The 23,795-nt window shown below is 43.5% G+C and overlaps 1 protein-coding gene across 8 annotated transcripts in view; it reads left to right on the top strand.

The window, feature by feature from the left end:
* Window positions 1-2,817: 2,817 nt before the first annotated feature.
* Window positions 2,818-23,795, top strand: part of TRIM67 (tripartite motif containing 67) — a 31,554-nt gene continuing 10,576 nt past the window's right edge. For 4 of the 8 annotated variants that reach the window (XM_042887301.1, XM_042887276.1, XM_042887291.1 and 1 more), the window contains exons 1-7: window positions 2,818-2,943; window positions 3,040-3,720; window positions 9,862-9,957; window positions 13,327-13,449; window positions 14,624-14,734; window positions 16,766-16,919; window positions 23,506-23,663. In XM_042887301.1, the coding sequence (XP_042743235.1) occupies window positions 2,818-2,943; window positions 3,040-3,720; window positions 9,862-9,957; window positions 13,327-13,449; window positions 14,624-14,734; window positions 16,766-16,919; window positions 23,506-23,663 (1,449 nt within the window). Of the gene's footprint in view, window positions 3,721-9,861; window positions 9,958-13,326; window positions 13,450-14,623; window positions 14,735-16,765; window positions 16,926-23,505; window positions 23,664-23,795 lie in introns of all 8 variants that reach the window. The other 4 variants (XM_042887283.1, XM_042887319.1, XM_042887260.1 and 1 more) reach the window with 4 other exon arrangements.

Here is a 23,795-nt window from a genome sequence, read left to right as displayed (position 1 = left end):
TTTTTTTTTTTTTTTTTTTTCTGGCTGGAGGATATAAAAGATGCTAATGAGTTCTTATGCAGGGTAAATAGTTTAAGGGGATGATATTAGTGATACTGAAGTATTAAAATAAAGATCAAAGCAATGACTGCCAGAATAGGGTTTCTAGGCTATCCTATACAGTTACAGCTCCAAGAGATTAAAGACTCATTTGAACATGAAAAGAGGAAAAATCATCGGGTTCATAGCCACTATAAGAATGGCTTGGTTACAAAACATGATAAAGGCCCGATTCTATCAGGCTGAACAGAGCTTTAGGAGTAACTCCTTCGTCATCAGTGGGGCCTCCTCAGTAGGATCTGTTTCTCAGCAAAATGAAGGGTGACCCCAAATGAACCAGTGGGGTCTGTAGAGAGCACTCAAGCTTGGTGCCAAACTTCAGTGCTTACCTCAGTTTCTGTTCTGGCCTCCGGAGAAAGAGATTTGACAGTAGTGCACTGGACCGCACTGGGCAGCTCTTCTTTCTCTCAAAGCCAAATCTCTCTTGGGTGTAAAAGTTTATAGCAAGTTTATGAAGTAGGTGAAAAAAGATCTTGAATGTCATAGAAGTCACAACACAGGACAGAGAAAGCCAGGTAAAATTTTTGTCTCTGTTGCAAAGATCATAAGTTACGGACATGCGCTCTTAGAACACATCAAGCTTTTAGAGAGGAGGAGAAAAGCTCAGTTTGGCTGATCATAACGGCACTTCAAAGATGCTGTACTTCTTGCCATTTCCCTCTGTAGATAAGGGAAAACAGTACTACATTGTAGTGCAAACTGTAATGTTTGAGATGGAAATCCAAAATTCGCTGGGTTTCAACTCCAGAACTTGTCAGCCATAGCTAAAAAGCCGCTGTAAATGTGTACTCTTAAGGTCTGGTGTTCGTACCTATTCATTTTCATCCCTTCCTGTCTGATATATCCAGCTCTGTTTATATGTCTCAGATCTGCTATTACCAATGTGTGCTTATGATCAGTGGCACAAGATTGGTAAAAATGAAGCAAAAATCCAAAGGAAAAAAGCTTATAATGCCTTCCTAATTACCTTAGGATTATGGCTTCCAACATATACTTGCACACTATGATTTGCATTCACCTGTACATACGCAAGAAATCTTTATTATATATCACTCCCACTGCTGACAGATGATAAAGTAGAGAATAGAGGTTACAAAGGTGACAGCACTTCACCCACAGTTTTTTCTTGAGATACAGTAGCATATGGTATTTTTGAAATAAATAGTATTTCATAACCTTTCTTGTACTGCCGAGGCTTCCAGGTGGAGGCAGCCCAAACACAGACCTTCTCTCAGTTTTGAGTCTTGGCACAGAGGTCACATGAAATAAAAAGATTCCTGGGCAGCAGACAGGCGGTTTTATGTGGGTCATTGCTTTTGATTTTTATGTGCCAGGGGACAAACCTGCCTCTCTTGACCCTACGCTAAGGAACACAAAGCTTTAACCCATTTGGGACTTTCTTTTCCTTTAGCTTGTCATGAGGATGTCTAGGCAAGTTGCAAGTAGGAGAATTGCAGAGAGGAAACAATGAAAACAAAATGGAAGCTTTAATATATTCATGCTCTCTGTCCCCATCCCTCCTTTTCTATGCATCAACAGTTTAATAACCTTGCAAAAACAAACCTGAAACTAGAAGACCCTTTCCTACCCAGTGTCACAAAATGCACATCGTGGGCTAAGAAGTGTTATGAAGAGGGGTGATTTTTAAAAATGTTTATTTTTCCATCTGACATGAGTTAGGACTGCATCTTCAAACACAACAAGCTTGTATTTAGAAGTAAAAGAAAAAAATCTGCTTATGAAGCTGAAGTTAAAACAGACGTGGCATTTAAATGAGATACATGAACAGAAAAAAAAAAAAAAGAAAGCAGTGAAATAACTTGTATAATCTCTTCACTATGAAAATAAACCACTGTTACATCCACGCTCTTCCTATGTAGGGTAAACAAAACAGATGGGGGATTTCCCACTGCTGGTTGCTTGCTCCTGAAAATAACTGTCCTCAGTTTTCAAACTTTCAGCTGTCATCCCCCATTTATTTTTCCAGCAGTTTCTGTTGTGTTTATACAGTGACGACAGAGGTGATGCCGCACGTCTCCCTGCTGCTTACCCCTTTGCCCCGTGTAGCCAGAGAATTCCATGCCGGGATTCCCTTTAACTCTCTTCCATTCTTCCCTCTTTCAGTGCCTGACGTTTTGTGCGTCCTTGTCACGCTCAAGTAGGGTAAGGCACAGGCGAAAGATAAACATGCTTGGTTCATTAGTGGGAGATTCCTCCTTTCTGCTTTCCTTGGGGCGGGGAGAAAAGGCCCCTACGGATAGCGGAACCCCGCCTGCGTTCATCCCGTTGCCTAAACAATGGGTTTACTTGAACGTATAAAGACATCGCCGTAGAGAGATCCTTTAAAAAATGTTTTTGCTGTCCTCAGCCGTAGGGCGAGCGATCCCTCATTTGCTGGAGAGGGCTCCCTCCGCCCCTTCCTCCTGCTGCCCCCGCCTCCCGTGCCCATATATCACTACTCCCGGCACGACCACGCACCCTGCCCAGCGCTCCACCTGCCCGCCCGAGCGGGGAAGCGGGGCCGGAGCTTCCCCTCGCCCCGGGCACCGCCGGCTCCCGGACAGCGCCCGCACCCCGCCGGCCCCGCGGCGGCCCGGAGCTGTCCGCGCCCGCCGGGTGCTGAACCTCCCGCAGGAGCCGCGGGGGATGGAGGCGCCCGGCGGCCACGATCCCGCGCCGCCCGCCTGAGCCCGAGCCCGCGCACGCGAAACCGCGGCCATGGAAGAGGAGCTGAAGTGTCCGGTGTGCGGCTCGCTCTTCCGCGAGCCCATCATCCTGCCCTGCTCGCACAATGTCTGCCTGCCCTGTGCCCGCACCATCGCCGTGCAGACCCCGGAGAACGAGCAGCACCTGCCTGCCCTGCTCCAACCGCGGGGCTCCGCGCCGCCCGCGGCCGTCGCGGCCGCGCCGGGGCCGAGCTTGGGGCCGGGGCCGGCCGCCTCGCTGGACTCGGAGTGCGCGGCGGGCGGCGGCGTAGACCACGCGGACAAGCTGAGCTTGCACAGCGAAACTGACAGCGGCTACGGCTCCTACACTCCCAGCCTGAAGTCCCCCAATGGCGTGCGGGTGCTGCCGCTGGTGCCCGCACCCCCCGGGGCGACGGCGTCTCAGAGGGGCGCCGGCCCCGCCGGCTCGTCCCTCACCTGCCCGCAGTGCCACCGGAGCGCCTCCCTGGACCAGCGCGGCCTCCGCGGCTTCCAGCGCAACCGGCTGCTGGAGGCCATCGTGCAGCGCTACCAGCAGGGCCGCGCCGCCGCCGCCGCCGCCAAGTGCCAGCTGTGCGACCGCAGCCCTCCCGAGCCGGCGGCCGTGCTGTGCGAGCAGTGCGACGTGCTGTACTGCGCCGCCTGCCAGCTCCGCTGTCACCCTGCCCGCGGACCCTTCGCCAAGCATCGTCTGGTACCGCCGCCCGGGGCCCCGGGCCCACCCGGAGGGGGGGACGGCGGCGGGAAGGGGGCGGGCGGCGGGCGTAAGCTGCCGACGTGCGCCGAGCACGACTTGGAGAACTACAGCATGTACTGCGTGAGCTGCCGCAGCCCCGTGTGTTACCAGTGCCTGGAGGACGGCAGGCACGGCAAGCACGAGGTCAAGGCCCTGGGCGCCGTGTGGAAGCAGCACAAGGTAAGCACGAAGCACGTGCCAATGGCAAGGAGGAGCTGGGGGGCCAGCAGGACTTTGTCTCCCCACTGTCAGTTCAGAACTTCTGTGTCCATCAGCATCCCGGGTGTTTTCTTCCTTGCACGGCACTCTTTGCTCTTCAATGCCCTCTCCAATCCACAGTCTCTGCTCAGAGTCTTGTGGTGTTGCACAAACTCCTCCTGCTGCTGCCTTCCCTTACCTTGGCCAGGCTGAACCAGGCCTGGACGGGCATCTGGCTTTAGCCAGCCTTGCTGTGCTCTGGACCATCCCATGCAGGCCTGTGGGCAGCAGGAGGAGGAGGGGTGGCCTTTCTTTCATTTCTCACACCCCTTTCACCTCAACAGGAGCTGCCACAGATGTTTTTCACCATGACTTCTTATCCACCTGTCAATGAGGGAGAGTAACCCTCAGCCACCCAAAGTTTTTAGGCGGAAGGCATGACAGGAGCTGTCAAGAGATGTTGTTTTGTCTTCTGTGCCTCAGAAAGATCTTCACCTCTCCTCAGTTCTCAAAGCATCATAGAAACACAGAGCATCCTGAGCTGGCAGGGACCCACCAGGATCACTGAGCCCAGCTTCTGGCTCCACACAGCACCACCCAAAATCCAAACCCTGTATCTGTGAGCGTTGTCCAAACACTCCTTGAACACCAGTGCTTGGGTCTGTGACCATTGCCTTGGGCAGCCCATTCCATGCCCACTGCCCTTTGGTGAAGAACCTTCACCAAAGAGGCCAGAAGGGATGGTTGGAGGGACCTTCATGACATGAATAGACAACAATAGAGTGGGCTCTGGGGACAGGTGCAGCTTTACCAGATTCCCACTGCATTGCACTCTGGCTTGCTCTTCCCTTCCCTGGTGCTCTGTAGTTCTGGAGGCCCCTGGGGGCATGTCAGAGGCAGCCACTGCACAGCACAGGCAGCAGTTTTTGTAGATCTGCTGGATCATGTGGCAATGCCTACCATGCGGGAGTCTTTGCAGCCATTTGAATAAAGAGCAAAATGTGACCATAACAGCTTAAGAAGTATGTGATGTTAGCTCATTCTTATTAAGAATGATGGACCCTCTAAAATGATTTGTTACGACAGATGCACATACAGAGGGGAATATACATCTTCAGTGCTGACAGTGGTACTTCGGAGCTTCCAGATAGAGGGAAAAGGCTTTTCCCACAGGTCATGTAAAGAACACTTTGCTAGCTTTGCTGGCCACAGGATTCCCTTCCTCTCCTGCAGTTAGCACCATAGGAAACCCAGAGAAATTCTCTTATCCAGGGAGAACCATGGGTGGGGACAAAGGCAAGAATGGTCTCTTTGTTCTCCAGCCATAGAGTGGGAGAGCACAAGCCTAAGACTTCTAGTAAGAGAAAATTTTGACTTTTGATTTTAAGAATTCCCAAAAGAGGCTTGGAGTGAGCATGATAGTTTGTGGATCTGAGAGTCCTTCAGTATGCATGCCAGAGTTTGCATGCTCTTTGCCAAAGGCTCTGCCAGCTCCTCCCTAATGTGACTGTAGGGGAGTTGTTCTCTTAGTGCAGAAGGAACAGATCATCACTACTTCTGCTAACAGCAGGATCTAGGTCTGTACAGAATTACTCAAACGAGCTGTGACTGAGCTCACTGTTGAAACATGGTTAATGTTCTCTGTGCTGTGAGAGACTAGCTTGTGTTGTGTTACAGTTTACTTTGAGTTAAGATTGGTTGAAGCCTTTCTGAACAGTGTGATAAACTTTGGTGTAGTCAGTGTGTGCTGACAGTCATTTTCCTGTTTTCCTGTTGTTGAAAAAATGAACAAGAGCTTGTTGGTTTGTCCACATTTTTTTTTTTTCTGGAAGTACGTTATCACAAAATGTGATTCCTCTTGATTTATAGACTCATGGTGGAAGATCTAGTGGAAGCTTAAATAAGCTTCAGAATTAACTGATTTGGGGACTCTGACATTGAGCTCTTGTAGCTACTACTTTTCCTAGAACAATATACTTGGCAGAAAATAAACGTAGTGGAATCATAGACAAATAGCCTAAATCATCAGCTCACATTCATTTGGATAAATTGCTCTGGAATTAGATACTTACGCTAAGTAATAGTTCTCACAGCAATTTCTACTGGTTTATTACCTGAAGTGACTTTGGCCAAGCCATAAGTTACTCATACTGAAGTATTACTGCGTGCGGTAAGCCAAATGGAATTCAAGCTGTGTGTGTTCTCCCCAGATAGCCTGGCAGAGGTGGTAGAGCAGCAGGTAGAAGGGATTCTCCATGAGCCTGCTCAGGAGGCAGGTCAGCACCTGTTCCCCACCAGGTAATAAGCACCTGCTTATCTTATCCTAAGGGAAGGGGCAGCATTCTTCCCCTGTAAAGAGTTCCACTGCCATGCCCCCTCCTCTCACAGCTCACAGTTCCATCCCACAACAGAAAATTAAAAACTAACAATTTTCGTTCTTCTGGCCCTAGAATTGTTTTTCAAGTATCACTGCCCATCTTCTCCTTCAGGATCCATTTTCATTCCATTTGTGCATTGTCCTTCTCTTCAAATTGTTTGACTTCCCCTTTGCTTGAGTCGTACACAGGGAAGAAAACTACACACAGTAGAAAACTACAGACTTTTTGGTGTGATGTCTCAGACCATACAGTGAGAAGGGCATTTACTCCCAGCTGTGCCAATGGCTTGATGGCTGTGCAAGAATTTTTGGCCTTTGTTAATGGTACAGGTTTGCCCATTGCCCTGCTATACGTAAGTTTTTCAGTAAAATAAGAAATGGTGGAAAATATAAACAGGGCCACAACTGCATAAATCAGCTGTAAATCTACTGACATAGATAGTCTTTGTTACACTCGATTACACTACTTGCCTATCTGGACCAACAACTTTTGGTTATTAAGTAAAACTTTGCAAATCTACTGCCAGAGAAGTTGGTTTAGGTCTTCACAGAAAGAAGGGATATAAGTTTGTAGGCCTTTTGACCTATGGATGTGAAAACAGATGGTGCATACTTTTCACAATCTGCACACTGGTTTTATATGTACAGAAATGCCAAAACAAACTTCACCTGGACAGGTGTGTGAAAGGCAGGCAGGCAGCTGAAGGCAAGTGTTGGAGTCTGCATGCCTGCTTTGATTTGCTGGTAGGAAGGAGTTGTGTTCCCAAAAACACGAGGGCTCTTTCAGCTTGCAGCACCAGGATAAGCTTGTCTAATCAATAGCTAATCTGCTGCTGAAGAGAGATGGAGGGAAAACAAGTTAAATGAGCATGAACTGCTCGGTTGAAAGAGGGCATTGGCATTATCTGGTTCATTTTCTAAAATCAAAGGAAGCATCAGTCTTCTGTGCCTATCTGGATCTAATTACTCACCCTCATTATCTCTCTGTTCCTGTCTTTGATAGAAGCAGGAACCTTGTGTCCACCTCCAGAATCTTTGCTTTTTTTCTTGAAAAACTAGTACTGAAGTAAAGATAACTGTAGGTAGAATACTGCTTGTCAGGAGTCATTAATTGTTGTAGTCAGTGGAGCTCGTAACATTTCAGTTTGGCTTCAAGTGAATATTCAGCAGCATGCGAGATCACTCTGAGTGTGCAGGGCATTTTTTATGGTTTGGTTGGTTTATTGAGGGCTTAGTCATGTAGTTCTGTTTGGTTTTAATGGGAAGTGCATGACTAGATTTCACTGCTTTGTAAGGTATCTTTTACAAATGCTTAGAAAAACAGGGCTATTACCTCTAAGTGGGTTTCATAAATAGAGATCTGATCTTCTCCCTGGTTCCACACTGCCGTCGTATTAATGCAACCACAGTTTTTAATGAGCACAGAAATTCACTTAAGAGTCATCTGATCAATGATGTTGTCAAGTTTCTATTCTAATCTCTTGGAATGGTAGAATGCCAGGAGCCGGACATTACTGCACCAGTTGATAGTAGTGCATGTTGGTTAAAATTCATTGGTGTGATTTTGGATTTTTACCTGATGACCATCTGTAACTTTTGGCTCTTCATTTCTGGTGAAATGCACCTCGATTTGAGAGTAAGGGCTGATGTGGGAGAAGTGTAAGCTTTACTTTTGTTGGGACCAATCCTTGAAACACTGGTATGTTTTTGTTGGGCCAGTCACTAACAGAGCACATGGTGCTTACGTGCCCTCTTTTTTTCTTCTGCATCTCCACTACTTCGTCACATGCAACCTCCACCTTGTCATACGTCAACTGGACAAACCAAAGTCCTTGTGGGTGGAATGGGAAGTGCAGTCAGCAAGAGTGGGCTTTAAACTATGGAAAACACATCAACCCAGAGAAAGAAGATCCAAGTCCTGATCAGTTGTGCTGGAGGAGAACAGGACCCTTTTAAGGAATTATTGTTTGTTTTTGTGGCCTCAGATAGCTTTCATAGCAAACAGAATTGCTTTACAGTTTTATGATGTAGCAGAAGTTTGTGCAAGAGACTATTAAATGTTCAAGCATCTAGCACTGTGATTGTTGTACTCCCCACTACATTTGTTACAAATTAGTTGTAGTAAAGCATATTTCATTTTCAAATATAGCACTAATGGAATGCCTACTAGTGGGCATAAAGAGGAAGGTCTGTGTGAATATGAAGGGAAAAAAATACAAATACGACTTCATTCTTTATAAATCAGTTCTGCTTCCACTAAGGGTGTGCTGGTGCCCCCTGCCCACACGTCACTGTAGGGTTGTGACCTCAGAGCTGGGGCACACAGTGCACACAAGGAGGTGCTGGTCCTGCTCCTTTTTGCCCTGAGCACCCAAGTGAGTCCAAGGAGAGACTGTCTAAGGGCATTCGGGTGGGAGATAAGCCCCAAACTTTGCATGCATGAGGAATTGATCTGTGCCCTTTTCAGAAGTGGAACAATTTACTCTCCTTCAGGAAAAAGGTGGAAGCAGGGAATGAGTGGTGACTTGTGGATTACAGTTGGGTCTCCTGTAAGAAATTCTCATAGCTTTTATGCCTTCCTATGCACAAAGTTCCGTCTCCAAGCACCCTCTACTCCTATGGAGTCAAGAGACTGCAACCTTTTGGAAACCTGACTTTAGCAAGGAGGCTTCATTTTCTGTTTCTTTATGTCAGTTGAATGTCTGTTTGATGAGGATAATACTTGGGCATTGGCAGTTTGATAAATAGCCATTGTGGCAAAGAAGCAGACCCATGAAAAGAGAATCTAACCAGTAGGACTTGGCATAGGATCCCACAGCCCAGCATTAGGTGCATGCCCTGTGAGAAAGGTTGAGCATGACAGCAAAAAACATCACCAATGTCACTCAGATTGGGGTCCATCCCATCCCTCCACGTTATGCTGGCAGATACCTAATGCTGGATTTGGACTGGCCACGGGCTGACGGATGGAAAAGCATGGTTTCTGTAGTCTCAGTCAAAGAAACTGTGCAAGGACTGCACCTTCAGGTTCCTCCCCCTTTCTCCAGACCCTGTAAGTCCTTCAAGAAGCTGCTTGTTCACTGTAAAGATCTCAGTTGCAAGCTAAGCAACAGGAAGCTGGGTCTTCAGTATGGGCTTACAACAAATGAACTCCTTGTCCCTCACCTGCCAAGAGCAAGGGGAAGAGGTTGTTTTAGCTATTCCAGAAATACTCACCCATTTGTTGGATTGGAGCACGGAAAATTGAAGCCCTAAAAGGACATAACAGTGAAGTCTAAAAATGCAGATTTGTCTCTACAGTCATAGGTTTAGTAGAATGTACTATGCTTATAAAGATTTCAGGCTTTGATGAAGAGAAGCACTATTTTGGAAAGCACTTGAGAATTTCACAGCACGACAGATGTATCTGTGTAAGACTATTATTTCCTTATATATGTGGGTAGTAGTCTTGTAAAAAGTATTTTGACTTACAGAATCACTGCAATAACGGAGAATGTGCAGACACAATACTTAACTGCCCCCACATGCATATTTCTCCTTTATTAAATCTTACTACAATTAAAATCTTAACTCTTCTCTTCTAGCACAAGCAGCCTGCATGTATAAGAATATGTGTGACAGCAAGTAAGCCTTTTAGCTCATTGTTACTTGTTAAAAGCAAGGATTAGTAAGAAACATATTTACATTTTATCTCCAATTTTTCCTTTTATTGTTTTGTTGTTTGTTTTTTTTTTTTTCTCTTGCAGGCACAACTGTCTCAGGCTTTAAATGGTGTTTCAGATAAAGCAAAGGAAGCTAAAGAATTTTTGGTTCAGCTGAAAAATTTATTGCAGCAGATACAGGTAACCGTAGAATGTTGGCTGTTTTGATGATATGTAATCAATAGAACTGAGTGAATAATTTATCTGATGGCTTTGTTTCCTTCACTGTTCTTCTATTTCCTGGAATCATCTAACCTTTCTTGGATATAAGCATGCTAGGCAAAATTACTCATCAAATAATGCCTATGAGCCTGTTTTAGCTTCCGGATTGCTGTTTATTGCAAGAAGGCTGATACTCAGTACTGGACACCAGAGCTGAGTCGATTTGCATTTGATTGAACCCCTTGGCCATGCTTTCAGCATCCTTCCTGCTGGCTCTTCCTTGAATTGGACATTTAGGATAAATTTTCCTTTTTACCCACTCAGAATTTATTAATCGTTTTTCATCTAGCATTTTTTAAAAATGTACTTGTTGCTGGATAAAATCCAGTCAACCTGTTTATTAGACGATTTGTAGGAAGTCAAAAAAGAGGAAAGAAACACATGCTGCTAAGTCAATTTGATTGTTTATTAAAGGAGAAGTATTTCCATGCATGCAATTGCGCAGCTTGAACAGTCAGAACAGGGCTCACGGTGAGTGCAGTAATTGAGGGCACAAACCCCAAAGGAAGCAAGTTCTGTTTCCAACCAGATTTGCACTCTAATCAGTGCTGGAGGTCATATGGTCCTCAACTCCCTTCTTGCCATGCAGAGTGGGGCTGCCGACGTGCTGCTGTGCTCTGAGCTTTGTGGTGTCTGGAAGGAGATACTTCCTATCTGCAGTCACATTGTCTGCTCTACGATATGCGTGCTCTTCTTTCATCAACAAGCAAGTCTTATTTCTGTTGCTAACAGAAAGCCAAAGCAGAATTTAAACAATCTGTGTTTGGTTTAGGAATAAATCATTTCAAAAATGTCGCTTAACACTGCAAATTATGGATTTGTACTGCAAGTGCTGCCAAAGCTCTCAGATTGCCACAGAGCAGTACAATCACACACCCTGTCTGCCTTCTGCAGCATGGTGGGGAAGAGAACAAAGAAAGATGAAGAACCTGGTAAAAAAAGGGCACATCTAGCTGAAAGAAACCAATGTGAAGACACTGGGTGGTGCCTGTGATGTGCTGTGTTTTGAACACATTGAGGTTTTTCTCAGCTGACCTTTGCTATCTGAAAGTTAAACAGCTCATCCAGCCTAGTCACCTGGGCTTCTTTCATTGTCCAGGAAGGATGGACACCTATAAGCATACTGGCAGCTTTCTGTGCATACTGGCAGCTATTTTTGGGCTGCAATAACTCATCTAAAGCAATAGCTTGTTGCCACTCTTTCCTTGATTCACCTAGCTCCATTAAATATTTTTTCCCCCTCTTAAAACCCAAAGGTGGTCTATTATGACTATTTATGACTACGATGTAAAATCTCTTAATGTGTTTCAATAAAATCACTGGCAAATTGTGTGCAAAGCAGCACACAAAGCTGCATATGTGTGCCCAAGTGAAACAAGACTAGGGTGTTACTCTGGGTGCTAGGTGACAGTCACTCACACTGTCTGGCTCCTGTGGAGCTCCTTGGCATCATTTTGTCTCATGAGAAATTGCACTCTTTCCAGGTGAAGGAATTGGTACAGGGATTGTTCCCATTGGGCAGATTTAGTGCAGTCACTTTGTTTAGGGGAAGGGTTTTAGAAATGTCATGAGCTGATCTGTACCTTTTGGCTGTTGGGCCAAAGAGTAGTTCTTGGATTGTTTTGTTTTGTTTTGTTTTGTTTTGTTTTTTATTTTGGCACGGGGACAGATAAACATTTATACATGTAGATTCATACCCAGAACCATATATCTCAGGTTATCTCTATATATCTGCAGGTTATTTCTAATAGGTATTTTCTGGTGGTCGCCTCACGCATACATACAGACACTTACTCCTCAGTAAAAATGCCTTATAAATTAATTTTTACACAAAGGAGTGAGCCACACGTACATTTTATTATCTTGTTTCAGTGCATTCCAGACCACTTAGCCATCTGCACTCTTTATCTTCTCACTGTGAATGTCAGAGCTATGAGGAGCAGAGCTTTTGTCTTACCCGGGGCAGATTGCAAATTCATAATCTCTTTTTCCTTTTTCCTGTTTTGCAGAGCTGTTGCTTTCTGCTCTTCTTCCTTCCCTTCACCTTTTTGAGGTCACTTCTACATCTGATAGTCTCTTTTTACAAACTTCCTGTTCCTCATCACCCCTCTTGTTTCCTTGCTCCTCCCTAATGCTCTCATTATCTGATTTTCACATTTTCCCATCTGCTGTAACAATTTCATCCTTTCTCACTTGGAAGAGGCATATTGCCAAACACCCTGTTTAATATGTGAACAGAAAATTAAGAGAAAAATGGTGCACCACCGCCATGTACAGACTCACGCTACATACGAAACCAGCACATCAAGAGAAGCTTGATAGAAAGAAGCTTAAGAGAGAGTCAGGTGTGATAAAAGCTGAGGAGGGAAAGATACAAACAGCAGGTGTCTAGGATAAACTTGTATACAGTAACCAAGCTAGCTGGTGTCTCTCCTCAATCCCTTCTTGCTGGCAAAGGAGTAGAAAAGAGCGGCATAAACAAAAGAGTTGAGAAACAGTAATGAATTAGAAATGTGTGATGGCTTTCCACTGACATGCTTCTCCTTAAGCAGATGTTTAAAGTCTTTTTTTTTTCTTTTTCTTTTTTTTTTCCATGATTTGGGAACTGGGAGTAAAGCTGATAGGACAGCAGAGCATCTTGTGGTAATAGGAGCTTGAAAACTTTTTCCTGATTTCCTCACCAGCAGATGAAGCGAGGGAGAGCTTTCCTTCAAATGGGTGCTGCAGCACCAATTCCACAAGCAGGGAAAGTTATCACCTGGAAGCAGAAGTTGTTTTTGTATCATTCACCCAGATTTCTTCAGCTGTACTGTGAGTTGGTGGTAGCACAGTTTGTTCCTCATTTACCCTATAGGAGTTGATGGAGGGCTGAGTGATAGCCGGGCTTTGTAGGGGGTACAAGTTGTGCACCACACTTGCTGACCTCTGCCCAGCAGGGTTTTACCACAGTGTCAACAAAAGACTGTGAGTACTAGCTAGTGATTTCAAAGGAGCTACAATGGGTTAATTATGCAGAGTGGAACAGATTCCTCTTATGTATGAGTGTGCAGTAGGTTTTGATTTTATGTTATGGTGTACTACATCTGCAGTCTGGAAAGTGCCAGTAAAACAAGGTTTTCATAGAAGCCCACTTTGCAGCTATTAATGGCACAGCATAATGAAATCAGAAAGGCAATAGGAATGAGAAAGCCTTGAAAGGATATCTCTGAATGGAAAAGAACAGGTAAGAATAAACAATAGTGTAGCTATAAAGCATGTTTTCTTTCATGAATATGACTCTTCTTCTAGGAGAATGGATTGGATTACGAAGCCTGTCTTGTTGCTCAGTGTGATGCCTTGGTTGATGCGTTAACGCGACAAAAGGCCAAACTGCTCACAAAAGTGACCAAGGAACGTGAGCACAAACTAAAGGTAAGTGCAGCTCTCAACAGCTGTAAGTATTCAGCTCAGTGTGGCTGTTGATACCTGGTATTACCGTGCATTTTGTCAAGTCCTCAGCCCTTTACACAGTGCAAATTCCTAACGACCCAATCCTGAAGTTCTTCAGCAGGTTCTGTTCAGCGGTTTAGTAGAAATGTGCTTGTATACTTAACGTTAGGCATGTGTGGATCCTTCCAATGGCAAAAAACACTTCTGCTCAGGTATAACCTTGGGGATTTTGGTGTCTCTTCAAATCTTTAAAATTCAAGCAAGATGCCCATGTGCTACTTAGAAGATATTAAAGAAACACTGTAAAGGAAGGAAAAGAAAGCTATAACTGGATGAACAAAGTGGAAGTGAAAAAATGGATACGTTTCTTGAAATGTGGAACTGTATAAGTGATTCTGAAGTATTACAGTGTGGGTAACATTAATAGTATCTAAGACAGGAGGAGATATAAAAGTGAAAAACTGAACATGAAAAGCAACGAATAAAATCAACCTGAGATCAGTGTTTGGAAGTCTCCATGTTTAACAAGAGCCAACAATAAGAAGATGATTCTAACAGTATTGCTTATCCCACTGTTTGCTCCTGTTATCCTGGGGTAACTGAGGAGTTGTGCTACTGAACACAATGCTACTAGGCCTAATTTACAGCAGAATAAAGTCCAAAATCTGAAAAAAAAAAAGATGCCTTTTTAAATTCTTAATTCTAGCAGTGCATCCTTAAGCTGAACAGGGTTGATGATGAATTGTGAAGAGAATAGTAGAGTATAACCTGCAGTTATCCTCTGTAATATTTGTCTTTTAAGGCAAAGATTTTTCAAAAGCTCAATTTAGTGAAAGCGCAATTGTAAATGTGAACATTGCAAATGCAAAAATATGTTATGTGCTCCTTCTGCCCCCAGCAAACCTGAGCTTTGAGCAATTAATCTGCTCTGAAAATTGAGATTCCCTGTGCGCAACATTTTGCCAAACTAATTATCGGTATTTACAATACAGAGCAAGCGAGCATAGCTGATGGAGTTGTGGCAATGGCCATATGGCAGCTAAATTAAGCACTGCTTTTACACGCTCTCCCATTTGTTGCCTCTTCTGAAATAATTTTATACATTTCACTGTAAGCTGAAGCAATTATCAGAACTGTGCTGATGCCTGCTTTCCAGGTTGTTTGGGACCAGATAAACCACTGTACGCTGAAGCTACGTCAATCAACAGGGCTTATGGAGTACTGCCTAGAAGTTATCAAAGAAAATGATCCCTCTGGGTTTTTACAGGTATTTTCCTTTTGGGTGAACTGGGGTAAAAAAGATCTAAGATAAAAAGATTTAACATGTAAATATGGAAGTATACAGCTTTGCTAATTAGTGTCTTCCCCTTCTAAGACAGATTCCTGCTGATAACGTCTATAAGGCCTGGCCAAAAATCATGCCAGTTACAATTTGAATATCATTAAACCTTATGGTTTTACTCCATCCTTTCTGCAACAGACAACTTATTGGAAGCTTGTGCTAAGGTCTGAAGAGTTTTTAAATGTGTAGAAGCTCCCTTGGAGTCTGTCTCTGTAAATATATTGAGAGAGATTTTATGGTTGGACCCCGTGTAAGCCTACATCAAGGAAGATTGACAGGTATCTCTTTGCTGTCTGACTCCCTCTGGCTCATTTGCAGGAGCTGTGCAACCCAGGTCCCAGGGAGGAAGCAGGATGAGTCTTTCATAGTTATCGTCACTGAGACGAGGGAGAAGATGAAGCAAGTCATGAAAGGGTCAATTGATGAGAAAAAATACGTGCTTTGTTATCCAATCAATTACTTGGCCTAACTAATCGCATTTTATTAACTATTTTCCTTAATTATTATTTTGCCATATTAGTTTTATTGCCTTATTAATTGCCTAAGAAGAAATGGCTCCAAAGAAAATGGCCGATATGTGACTGTCAGTCAAACAGGGCATGCCACACACATGAATGCATGAATGCAAGGCCTCTCACAGTATCCCTGAAAAACAGAATGAGAATTATCCAACATAAACCCATTAGCACTCCAGATTGATGGTTACTGTCACATCTGGTCTCAAACAAGAGTTAAGACTGTGTGATGTATATTAATCCCAGAGACTGTACAGCATTTTAGCAGGCTGTCAACTGGATACTACAGGACAAATGTAGCCTTTAGGTCTAACAAACATGCTTAGGTACTTCAGAAGCTTTGTTTACCACTCAGCTTACTTTTCCTATAACCTTCGGGTCTTCGTTCTTGGCACTCACCTTTCATATAAAAATGTACTTTTTTTTTTTTTCCTGTTCATTTTTCTGGTTTATCTGACAATAATTTCAAGGTAACCAGCAAACACTGAAGTACTGCATTACTCAGAGCAACTGCTCCTGCAGACAGGATATAGAAACACAGCCAAGAGACCCAGCAGCCCTGTAAGTGACTCCAGGGTTACAGGAAGGCTCCTCCTTACCACACAGAGTGGCTGGGACTTTCTGGTACAGGAGTCCAGACAGAAGGATCTTCCAGTGACAGTAGTGAGGAAGGATATCTGAACTCCTACAACAAAGGAAAACCCACTCTGACTTATCCAGAAAAATTTTACTCTCTTTGATTGACAGGAATGTCACTCAAAAGGATTGCAGGTACTCAAATGGCATAACTGAACTCAAGGAGGTTGAGTTCATTGATTTGTGTGGAGACAAGATCTCACTTAGAGAGGACATTGTGATCATCTTATTCTGACTTGTGGCCTAAGTGACTATAGGCTGAGCAAGAACGGAGATTTAAACACAAAACTGTTTTTGATGTAATGATAGTGAGTCCATCGTGTTCTTAGGAAATCTGTGCAACAACGTATCTCCCTTATTGTGAGAAATAAACACCTTCTTTCCCATTTGATTTTTGTATTTCTTTCAACTAAATCATCTCTGCTAAATGGAGAGAACCTCTGACATGTCAGCCTCTCTTTAAGCAACTAGCTGTTTGAACAGGAGAGCAGAGCCATACAGTGCAGAGAACAGAATTCTGAAGTGACGAGGCATTCAGAGATGTGATCTATAACAATACTAATGGCCTTCGCAAATGCAGTTTTTATTTTTGTACTCTAAGATGAGAATGTTTTTTGAAAGGAGGAGACCAAAGGATATAACATAAATGGAACTCCCTTCAGAATTAAGGATCCCATCTCAACTCTCATGCTGTCGTACTCCTGTTTCTTTTGTGCTGCATCTCACAGCTGTTCTGTCACTTCTCATGTCTTCTGATGTGCTTCTGCATCCGTAGTTTCATCAAAAGCTTGATGGTCTCTTTCAGATTTCAGATGCTTTAATCAAACGTGTCCAGGTATCTCAGGAACAGTGGGTCAAAGGAGCCTTGGAGCCAAAAGTGTCTGCTGAGTTTGACCTGACGCTGGATAGTGAACCCCTACTGCAAGCCATTCATCAGCTGGATTTTATCCAGATGAAATGTAGGGGTGAGCTCTTCTGATTTTTTATTTTTATTTTTTTTTTTTTCATGCCAGTGTTGAAATTGTGCTGGGGAGAAGGGAGGTGCAGAGGAAGGAAAGAGAAATGGCTTGAGATTTCTGGGTATTTTTAAAAAGTTTTCAAGCAAATTCAGGTTATTGGGTATTTCCTAAAATGGCGTACTCACCTGGTATGCAGTGACCTTGACAAGTGATGCCAGGGCTAGTTAAATATTTGAGGAGATAACAGAAAGTCCTACTGTGAAAAATTTATCTTTGATTAAGAAGAATCTAGATGCGTGAAACTTTACTCCATTTTACAGCATTCAGTAGGTTGAACACAGCTAATTGAAATGCTGATCACCCCCATCTTATCAGGAACAGTTAAAGTAGTAAATAAATATTTCCCTCAGCACACATATGCTGGAATAGGGAAATAAGCACTATAGGGAAATAAGCCCTATAAACCCATGTATGAAAACTGTGTCATGATTAAAATAAAATTGGGAGACAGAAGGCAGGTAGTCCAATTGCTATACTGTTCCTCAGTTCCAGGCGTCAGAATCATCCTGAGGGACACAGAAAAAGGAAAAGGAGGTAAAGGAAATTATTTAAAAGCAGAAGCTGATAAACAGCAGATGCTAAGGGCAAAAAAATATATATTAACAATCACATGCTTGTAATGTACTTGGTTTATACAGAGTAGATTAGAGAGATACATAGACTATCTAGATGTTAAACCTATTGTGATCCCTGGGAATCATGCCATGATCTTCACTCTGTGGAGATTCAAGCCTTAGTTATGCGAGTAGATGATAGAGTAGAGGCTTTCAGAAGTTAATGAATGAGTTAAGGGCATTCATGTTGTGATGTTGGATGTGGTGTTTTGTATATCAGCTTTTGCTGTTCTTGTTGTTTTTTTCTCTAAATAAGTATAAGGATTTGTGTTCAGTTTATCTGTTCTCTCTGGGCCTAATTCTGGACACGTGATTCTCAAGATGGAGTAATTAGGGTGGATCACTTGGCAGGTGAATGTATGGAGAAACAATGGGTAAACAGTTAAAGGCCACAGTCTGCTCACTAGGAGTGGCCTGCACCTCCACAGAAACAGCCTGTGCTAAAGAAGTTTGTCAAAAACTGCCTGAGAGTTGCTCCTCTGAAAAGCAGACGAGAGACTGAGTAATACTGATAAAACTTCCCCAAATACTCTCTGCATTTATCTGTTTAAATCAGTTCATATCTAATGCTGGCCATATTTATTATTAAATATATTTAATACTAATCTTGCACCACTCTCCCTCCCAAACATATAAAGAATTTAGCTAAACTATCCACTTAAGTTGCTAATTAACCACAGGTCACTTGAGGTGAGAACAGCTTAGGCATTTGGCTTTTGGATGTTCATCTGTCAGTAAGCTGGAGGACTTAGAGATTTTAATTGAGCCAGATTCACTGGAGCTCTATGAGAGTTGCTGCAGTCTGTTGACATCCTCATTTGATGTAGAATCACAGTTAAGCTCTTGCACAGAGCTAGACGTAGCCTGAGACGCAGAGGACAGGACTGGACAGCTTCTGCTCAAACCTGCAGAGAGGTTACAGACCAGGTTGAGTATTGCTCCCAGTGGCACTTAAAGAGTTAGCCCTCAGAAAGGGCTTTTCCTGGGGCTATCTTGGCAATGACCAGGGAATACGCTTCATGTCCCACCAGTTTTGTCACCAGCTGGTGCACATGAAGGCCAAGCCTGGCTGCAGATACTGCAAACAGCAGTGGAAATGCCATTTATAGAATCACAGAAACAGAATCATTTGAGTTGGAAAAGACCTTTAAAAGTCATCTAGACCAACTCCTCTGCAATGAACAGGTACATATGCAGCTAGGTCAGGTTGCTTAGAGCCTCCTCCAGCTTGACCTTGAATGTCTTCAAGGAGAGGGCTCCCTCTACCTCTCTGGCAACCTGTTCCAGTGCCTCATCATCCTTATCATAAAAAAAGTCTTCCTTATGTACAATCTAAATCTCTCCTCTTTTAGTTTAAAACCATTTCCCCTAGTCCTATCACAACAGACACTACTAAAGACTCTGTCCCCTTCTTCTTTATAATTTCCTCTTTAGATACTGAAAATCTGCTATGATGTTTCCCTAGAACTTTCTCTTCTCCAGGTTGAACAGCTGCAGCTTTCTCACCCTGTTCTAGTAGAAGAGGTGTTCCGTTTCTTGGATCGTTTTTCTGGCCTTGCTCTGAAGGCACTCCATCAGGTTCACGTCTCTCCTGTATTGAGGACTCCACATCTGGATGCAGTACTCCAGATGAGGTCTCACCAGTGCAGAGTAGAGTGGCAAGATCTCCCTTACCCTACTGGCCACACTTCTTTTGATGCAGCCCAGGAGATATGGTTGGCTTTCTGGGCTACGAAGGCACATTGCTGGATCATGTCCAGTTTACCATCCACCAGTACTTTCACATCCTTTTTTGGCAGGGCTGTGTTCTATCCTTCTGTTCCCCAGCTTGTACTGGTAGTGGTGGTTGCCATCACCCAAGGCCTTACGCTTGGATTTGTTGAACCACCTAAGCCCACTGCTGGAGCCTCTCTAGGTCCCTCTGGATGACACACCACAAAGGTTGGTGTCATCTCTCACATCTTTGTGTTGTTTTTCCTTTACCGTTGCTGCAGAGGCACAAGGGACTGTGTTATTTCCTTTTGCACCTCCATGTCCCTGAGCAGCACAAGCCACTGACTAGTCCAGAGCCAACATCCATAGGTACCAAGGACAATTTAGTACATACGGATGTATTTATATTTTCCAGTTTATGACTAGAAATCTATTTGAATTACTCAGTCTGATGTGTTGACATTTTTGTTCCTGAAATTTACATGCATTGGCATCCTTTTGGACATATTTACCTCTATGGACATCAACCAATGTTGTGTTATCTTCTTATGCATTAGTGGTCTTGCATCTCAAAATACAGATAATACAAAGGAAGCATTGGAGTAGGGGGGGATTCTCCACTAGGAGAATCACTTTGCAGTGAGAAGAGCTGGTGTTGCAGGATGCTGCAGCAAAATCTCTGGGACTTCTGAGCCTCCAGCTTCACACACAAAAAGATCTGTCTCTTCATCTCTGCTCCTCCTTCTCCAATCTTACCTACTCCAATCTTAGCACACCCACATGTCATCACTCTTTGACAAACACTTGGTGGTGAGTGTGGGAAGTGGGGAGTGTTATAAACTCGCTGTACAGATTGATCTGTCAAGAGTAGATGCACTACAGACATCAGAGAACATCTGTAAAGGGATTTTGGGGAGAGCCAAATAGAACAAGGTCAGTGCAGCTTTCCCAGCTGCAGGATGTTTCATGACAAATGCTTTGTGAACCAAGGTCAGTAATACTGTTATTGATGCTTAGTGCATGACTGAATTTCTAAATTTTTTTTTTCAAACTCTGGCCTCATTCAACCTCAGTGCACTTGCATGGATCATTTAGAATGAAAGCTTGCTTGTAAGTAAACATTGATTCGCTGTGTTGAACAAAGAATGAAAATGAGAACAAATCACATTAGATTTGCTCTGATGACTTGTTGATGTACCTTACTGGTGGACGCTGTAAGCTCACATCTAAAGCCAATCTCAGCAAATAAAGATCAGGGAGTGTTTTGGTTTTTTTTCTTTTTACAAAAAACAAAAGCAATTCAGTACCAGATTAGATGTGCATGGGCCAGAAATGTGATAGATGCAGAAGTGATGCTCAAGCAATCAGATTGACCAAAATGTCTCACTGACTGCTTTGGTAAGAGTACCACAGTCCCCAGGCTGGCTGACCTGCTGAGACACATGAATGGCTCTACTATTTGCTGGTTTGCTTCTTTCTGAGATCTTCTTCCTCTGTCTGAGTGTTTTTCTCTTTCTTGCTTTTTCTCAGTGCCTTGGCACGTAATTCCTCTTTCTTCAATGAGTGGCACATTGTGTACCAGGCATTTTCTCAGTTCAAGCTATAAACAAAGGCAAATAATGTGTTCCTCATTTTCTTTGTTCAAACAGCTGGAATGGCCATGCAATCTTGATTTGTTGTAAAAGGGAGACTAGGTATAACATAGGAAAGAACATTACTACCCTTTGCTTATCTGCGCCACCTCCGAGCAGTCAGTTGTATACTCATTGTCAGGAATGGCTCCTTCCCTCTTCCACAAAACAGTCCCTGACAACTCCTCAGAGACATCTTCAGCTTCTCTCTGCTTCTCCAGCCACTAGTTGCACAGCTCTGATAATAAAACTGTAATGCTTCATACTAGGTTTTATCTCTGGCTCTGCTTATTCTGCATCACAAACAGGTCTTTGCCTCTGGTCTTTCCTTCTCTCTTGATGACACTGTTTTTAGTGCTCTTGTTACAACTCAGGGTATTCTAAGGGTCTCACTCTCCCACTGCATTCGTGTTCTTAAAACTCAATGTGGGAAGGCAGAGGGTATCATTGCACTACTTGCTTTGTCAAGATGACAAATAATGAAGTCTTAGAACAGCCCTATTCTATTATGAAGCGAGATCAACTTCACAAAGCAATGTGTTTTGGGTTGACACAAGGCACATTTTTTAGCTAAGCATGACCTCTGTGAAGCACTTTCAAAATAGCAGGATGTTATTCAAGCTCATTAATAGGTCTTGCTGTGCCGAAGTAGTATCATTTCTCCCTTTATATTTTTAATCTTTTCCTTCAAAAACTCTCTAGGGGACTTTTAAGTTGAGCAATAAATGGGACAGCGCTGTTATTTAACATCTGAAACAACTTCTTTTCTGGTAGTTAACCTATATTTGTCTTGTCTTTGTGCCATCCCATGGCTTTTTACTCTGAAGTGTATCCCAGCGTCCCAGTTATTCAACACCTTCCATACTTTCTATGACTTTCACAAGTGTTCACCCTCTTTCCTCCCTGAGGAAGTCTGAGGTCAGGGTAAACCTCTGCCCATCTGTGTCCGGCTGCAGCAGGAGGGAGACAGGAGGGCAAGCATGGCAAGTCTAATCCAGCAAAGCTGAACACCTGCTCTGTGGGATTTTTTTACCCTTGGGCCCCTGAGTGGCTGTACAGCTCAGAAATTTTGGTGGTTTTGTACTTTACAAGCTTCAAGAATGATTTTTTTATTTAGTTCTGCCAGAGGAAGATTTGGAAGTTGGAGGGACTCAGTCAATGTCTCTTGAGAGCTAGTTAGCCATCTAGCTAACCATTTAAAATTGCCTTTATCTCTGAATTCATTGCCCTCCATTTTTTGGCTCCCACAATGCCACATTTCCGTTACCTCGTAGTGCCTTCCAGAGAAAAATCTGAACTTTTCATGTGTAAAAAACAAGTAGATGTTTATTTATTATGCCCTTTGAATCATTCTTGAAGACCAAGAAAAAGCAACAAGATGGGGGTCTTTTTTGCCTTTTTTTTTTCCTTCTCTTTTTGCAGAAAATTCTTCAAGAGCTGGTTTATAGAGCTCCTTTGTAACACACCACGCTCATTCTGTTGGGCTACCAACCTCCTGGGTTCTCTGCAGTGATGGGTAATGCCAGAGGGTAACTTCTGTATTATTTATCACTAGTGGAATGTTGATTTTTTGCCCCAGTTCCAATATGGGGGTGAAGCATTAGACCCTTGACGCAATAAGGGGCATTTTCCCTATTTTTCCACAATGTTTGTTACATGAAGAGTGAGCAAACCTTTTTTTTACACTCAGGGGTTAAATGCGACGAAAGGAACTGCTCAAGGGCTTAGCTCTCATGCAGGCAGAGGAGGAAAATAAACTAGAGGCTCCAAGTGGAGTATATAAAAGAAGAGCAAATTGACATAGATAAGAGCTCAGTCAATGAATGCTCAGAGCACTCAGCTTCGTGCGAGACGTCATGCAGCTCTGAAGAAATGATCTTAGCACTGAAATTCAGCCTTGGGCAGAAGAACAGACAGGGCTTGTATGTCACGTTTATCCCACTTATCCTGTGTGATTTCAATCGTGCACAAGACGTGCCAAATCTCTCTAAGAGATGGAAATTTCTCATTATAATTTCCAGCAAGGCATGAACAGGGAGGGTTTAGGTGTGCATAGTAGGGAAAGTGTGGTGGAGGCCTCATTCCTCACAGGGGCATGGCTGAATGTTATATTCTGTTTACTTTTATTTTTAAATGCTTCTCCACAGTCCCTTGGTGATTTTCCTATGCCAGTCAGTAAAAAAACATCTCTGTAGGTAACATTGCAGCTGTAATTTCTGAAAGGACAGAGCTACAAGCAGTCTCCTGTGATACAGATGTTCCTTTTGCCAGCTGAACTTAGAGAGTTAGATAAACATTGCAACTGGAATTATTTCTAAATATGTCTTGATTTACATATTTCAACCAAATGGTTTGTCTAGCTAAATAATGACATTTTGTTATTTATTTTTTTACTGGGTTTTGTTTCAAGGGCTCTCTTCAAGGGTCGGACTAGATCAAAGATCCCTTCCAACCCAAATCATTCTATAATAACATTGACTTCCATGAAGGGAAAGAAGTGAGTGATTGTGGTCCTCCTCCCGGCACAGACTGAGGAGCTAGGACAGAGCTACACTAATCTGTACCCAGTTCCTGTTACAGTGCCACCCGTCCCACTACTGCAACTGGAGAAGTGTTGCACCAGAAACAACAGTGTGACATTGGCCTGGAGGATGCCACCTTTGAGCCACAACCCAGTGGAGGGTTATATCCTGGAACTTGACGATGGAGATGGTGGCCAATTTCGTGTGAGAATTTAATTCAGCATTTATTTGTATTTCTTTGTATGCAAGTTTCCTCAGGAAATAGATTCATGTCTGAGAGGAGGGTGAGAGGAGCCAGGGAAGGTACAATTTATCAAAGCATCCCTGCTTCCGTCA

The sequence above is a fragment of the Lagopus leucura genome, unplaced genomic scaffold (assembly GCF_019238085.1).
Source record: "Lagopus leucura isolate 7727_CA_CO unplaced genomic scaffold, USGS_WTPT01 Super-Scaffold_73, whole genome shotgun sequence".
NCBI classification, from domain to species: Eukaryota; Metazoa; Chordata; class Aves; order Galliformes; family Phasianidae; genus Lagopus; species Lagopus leucura.
This window is presented reverse-complemented; position numbering and strand designations above follow the sequence as displayed.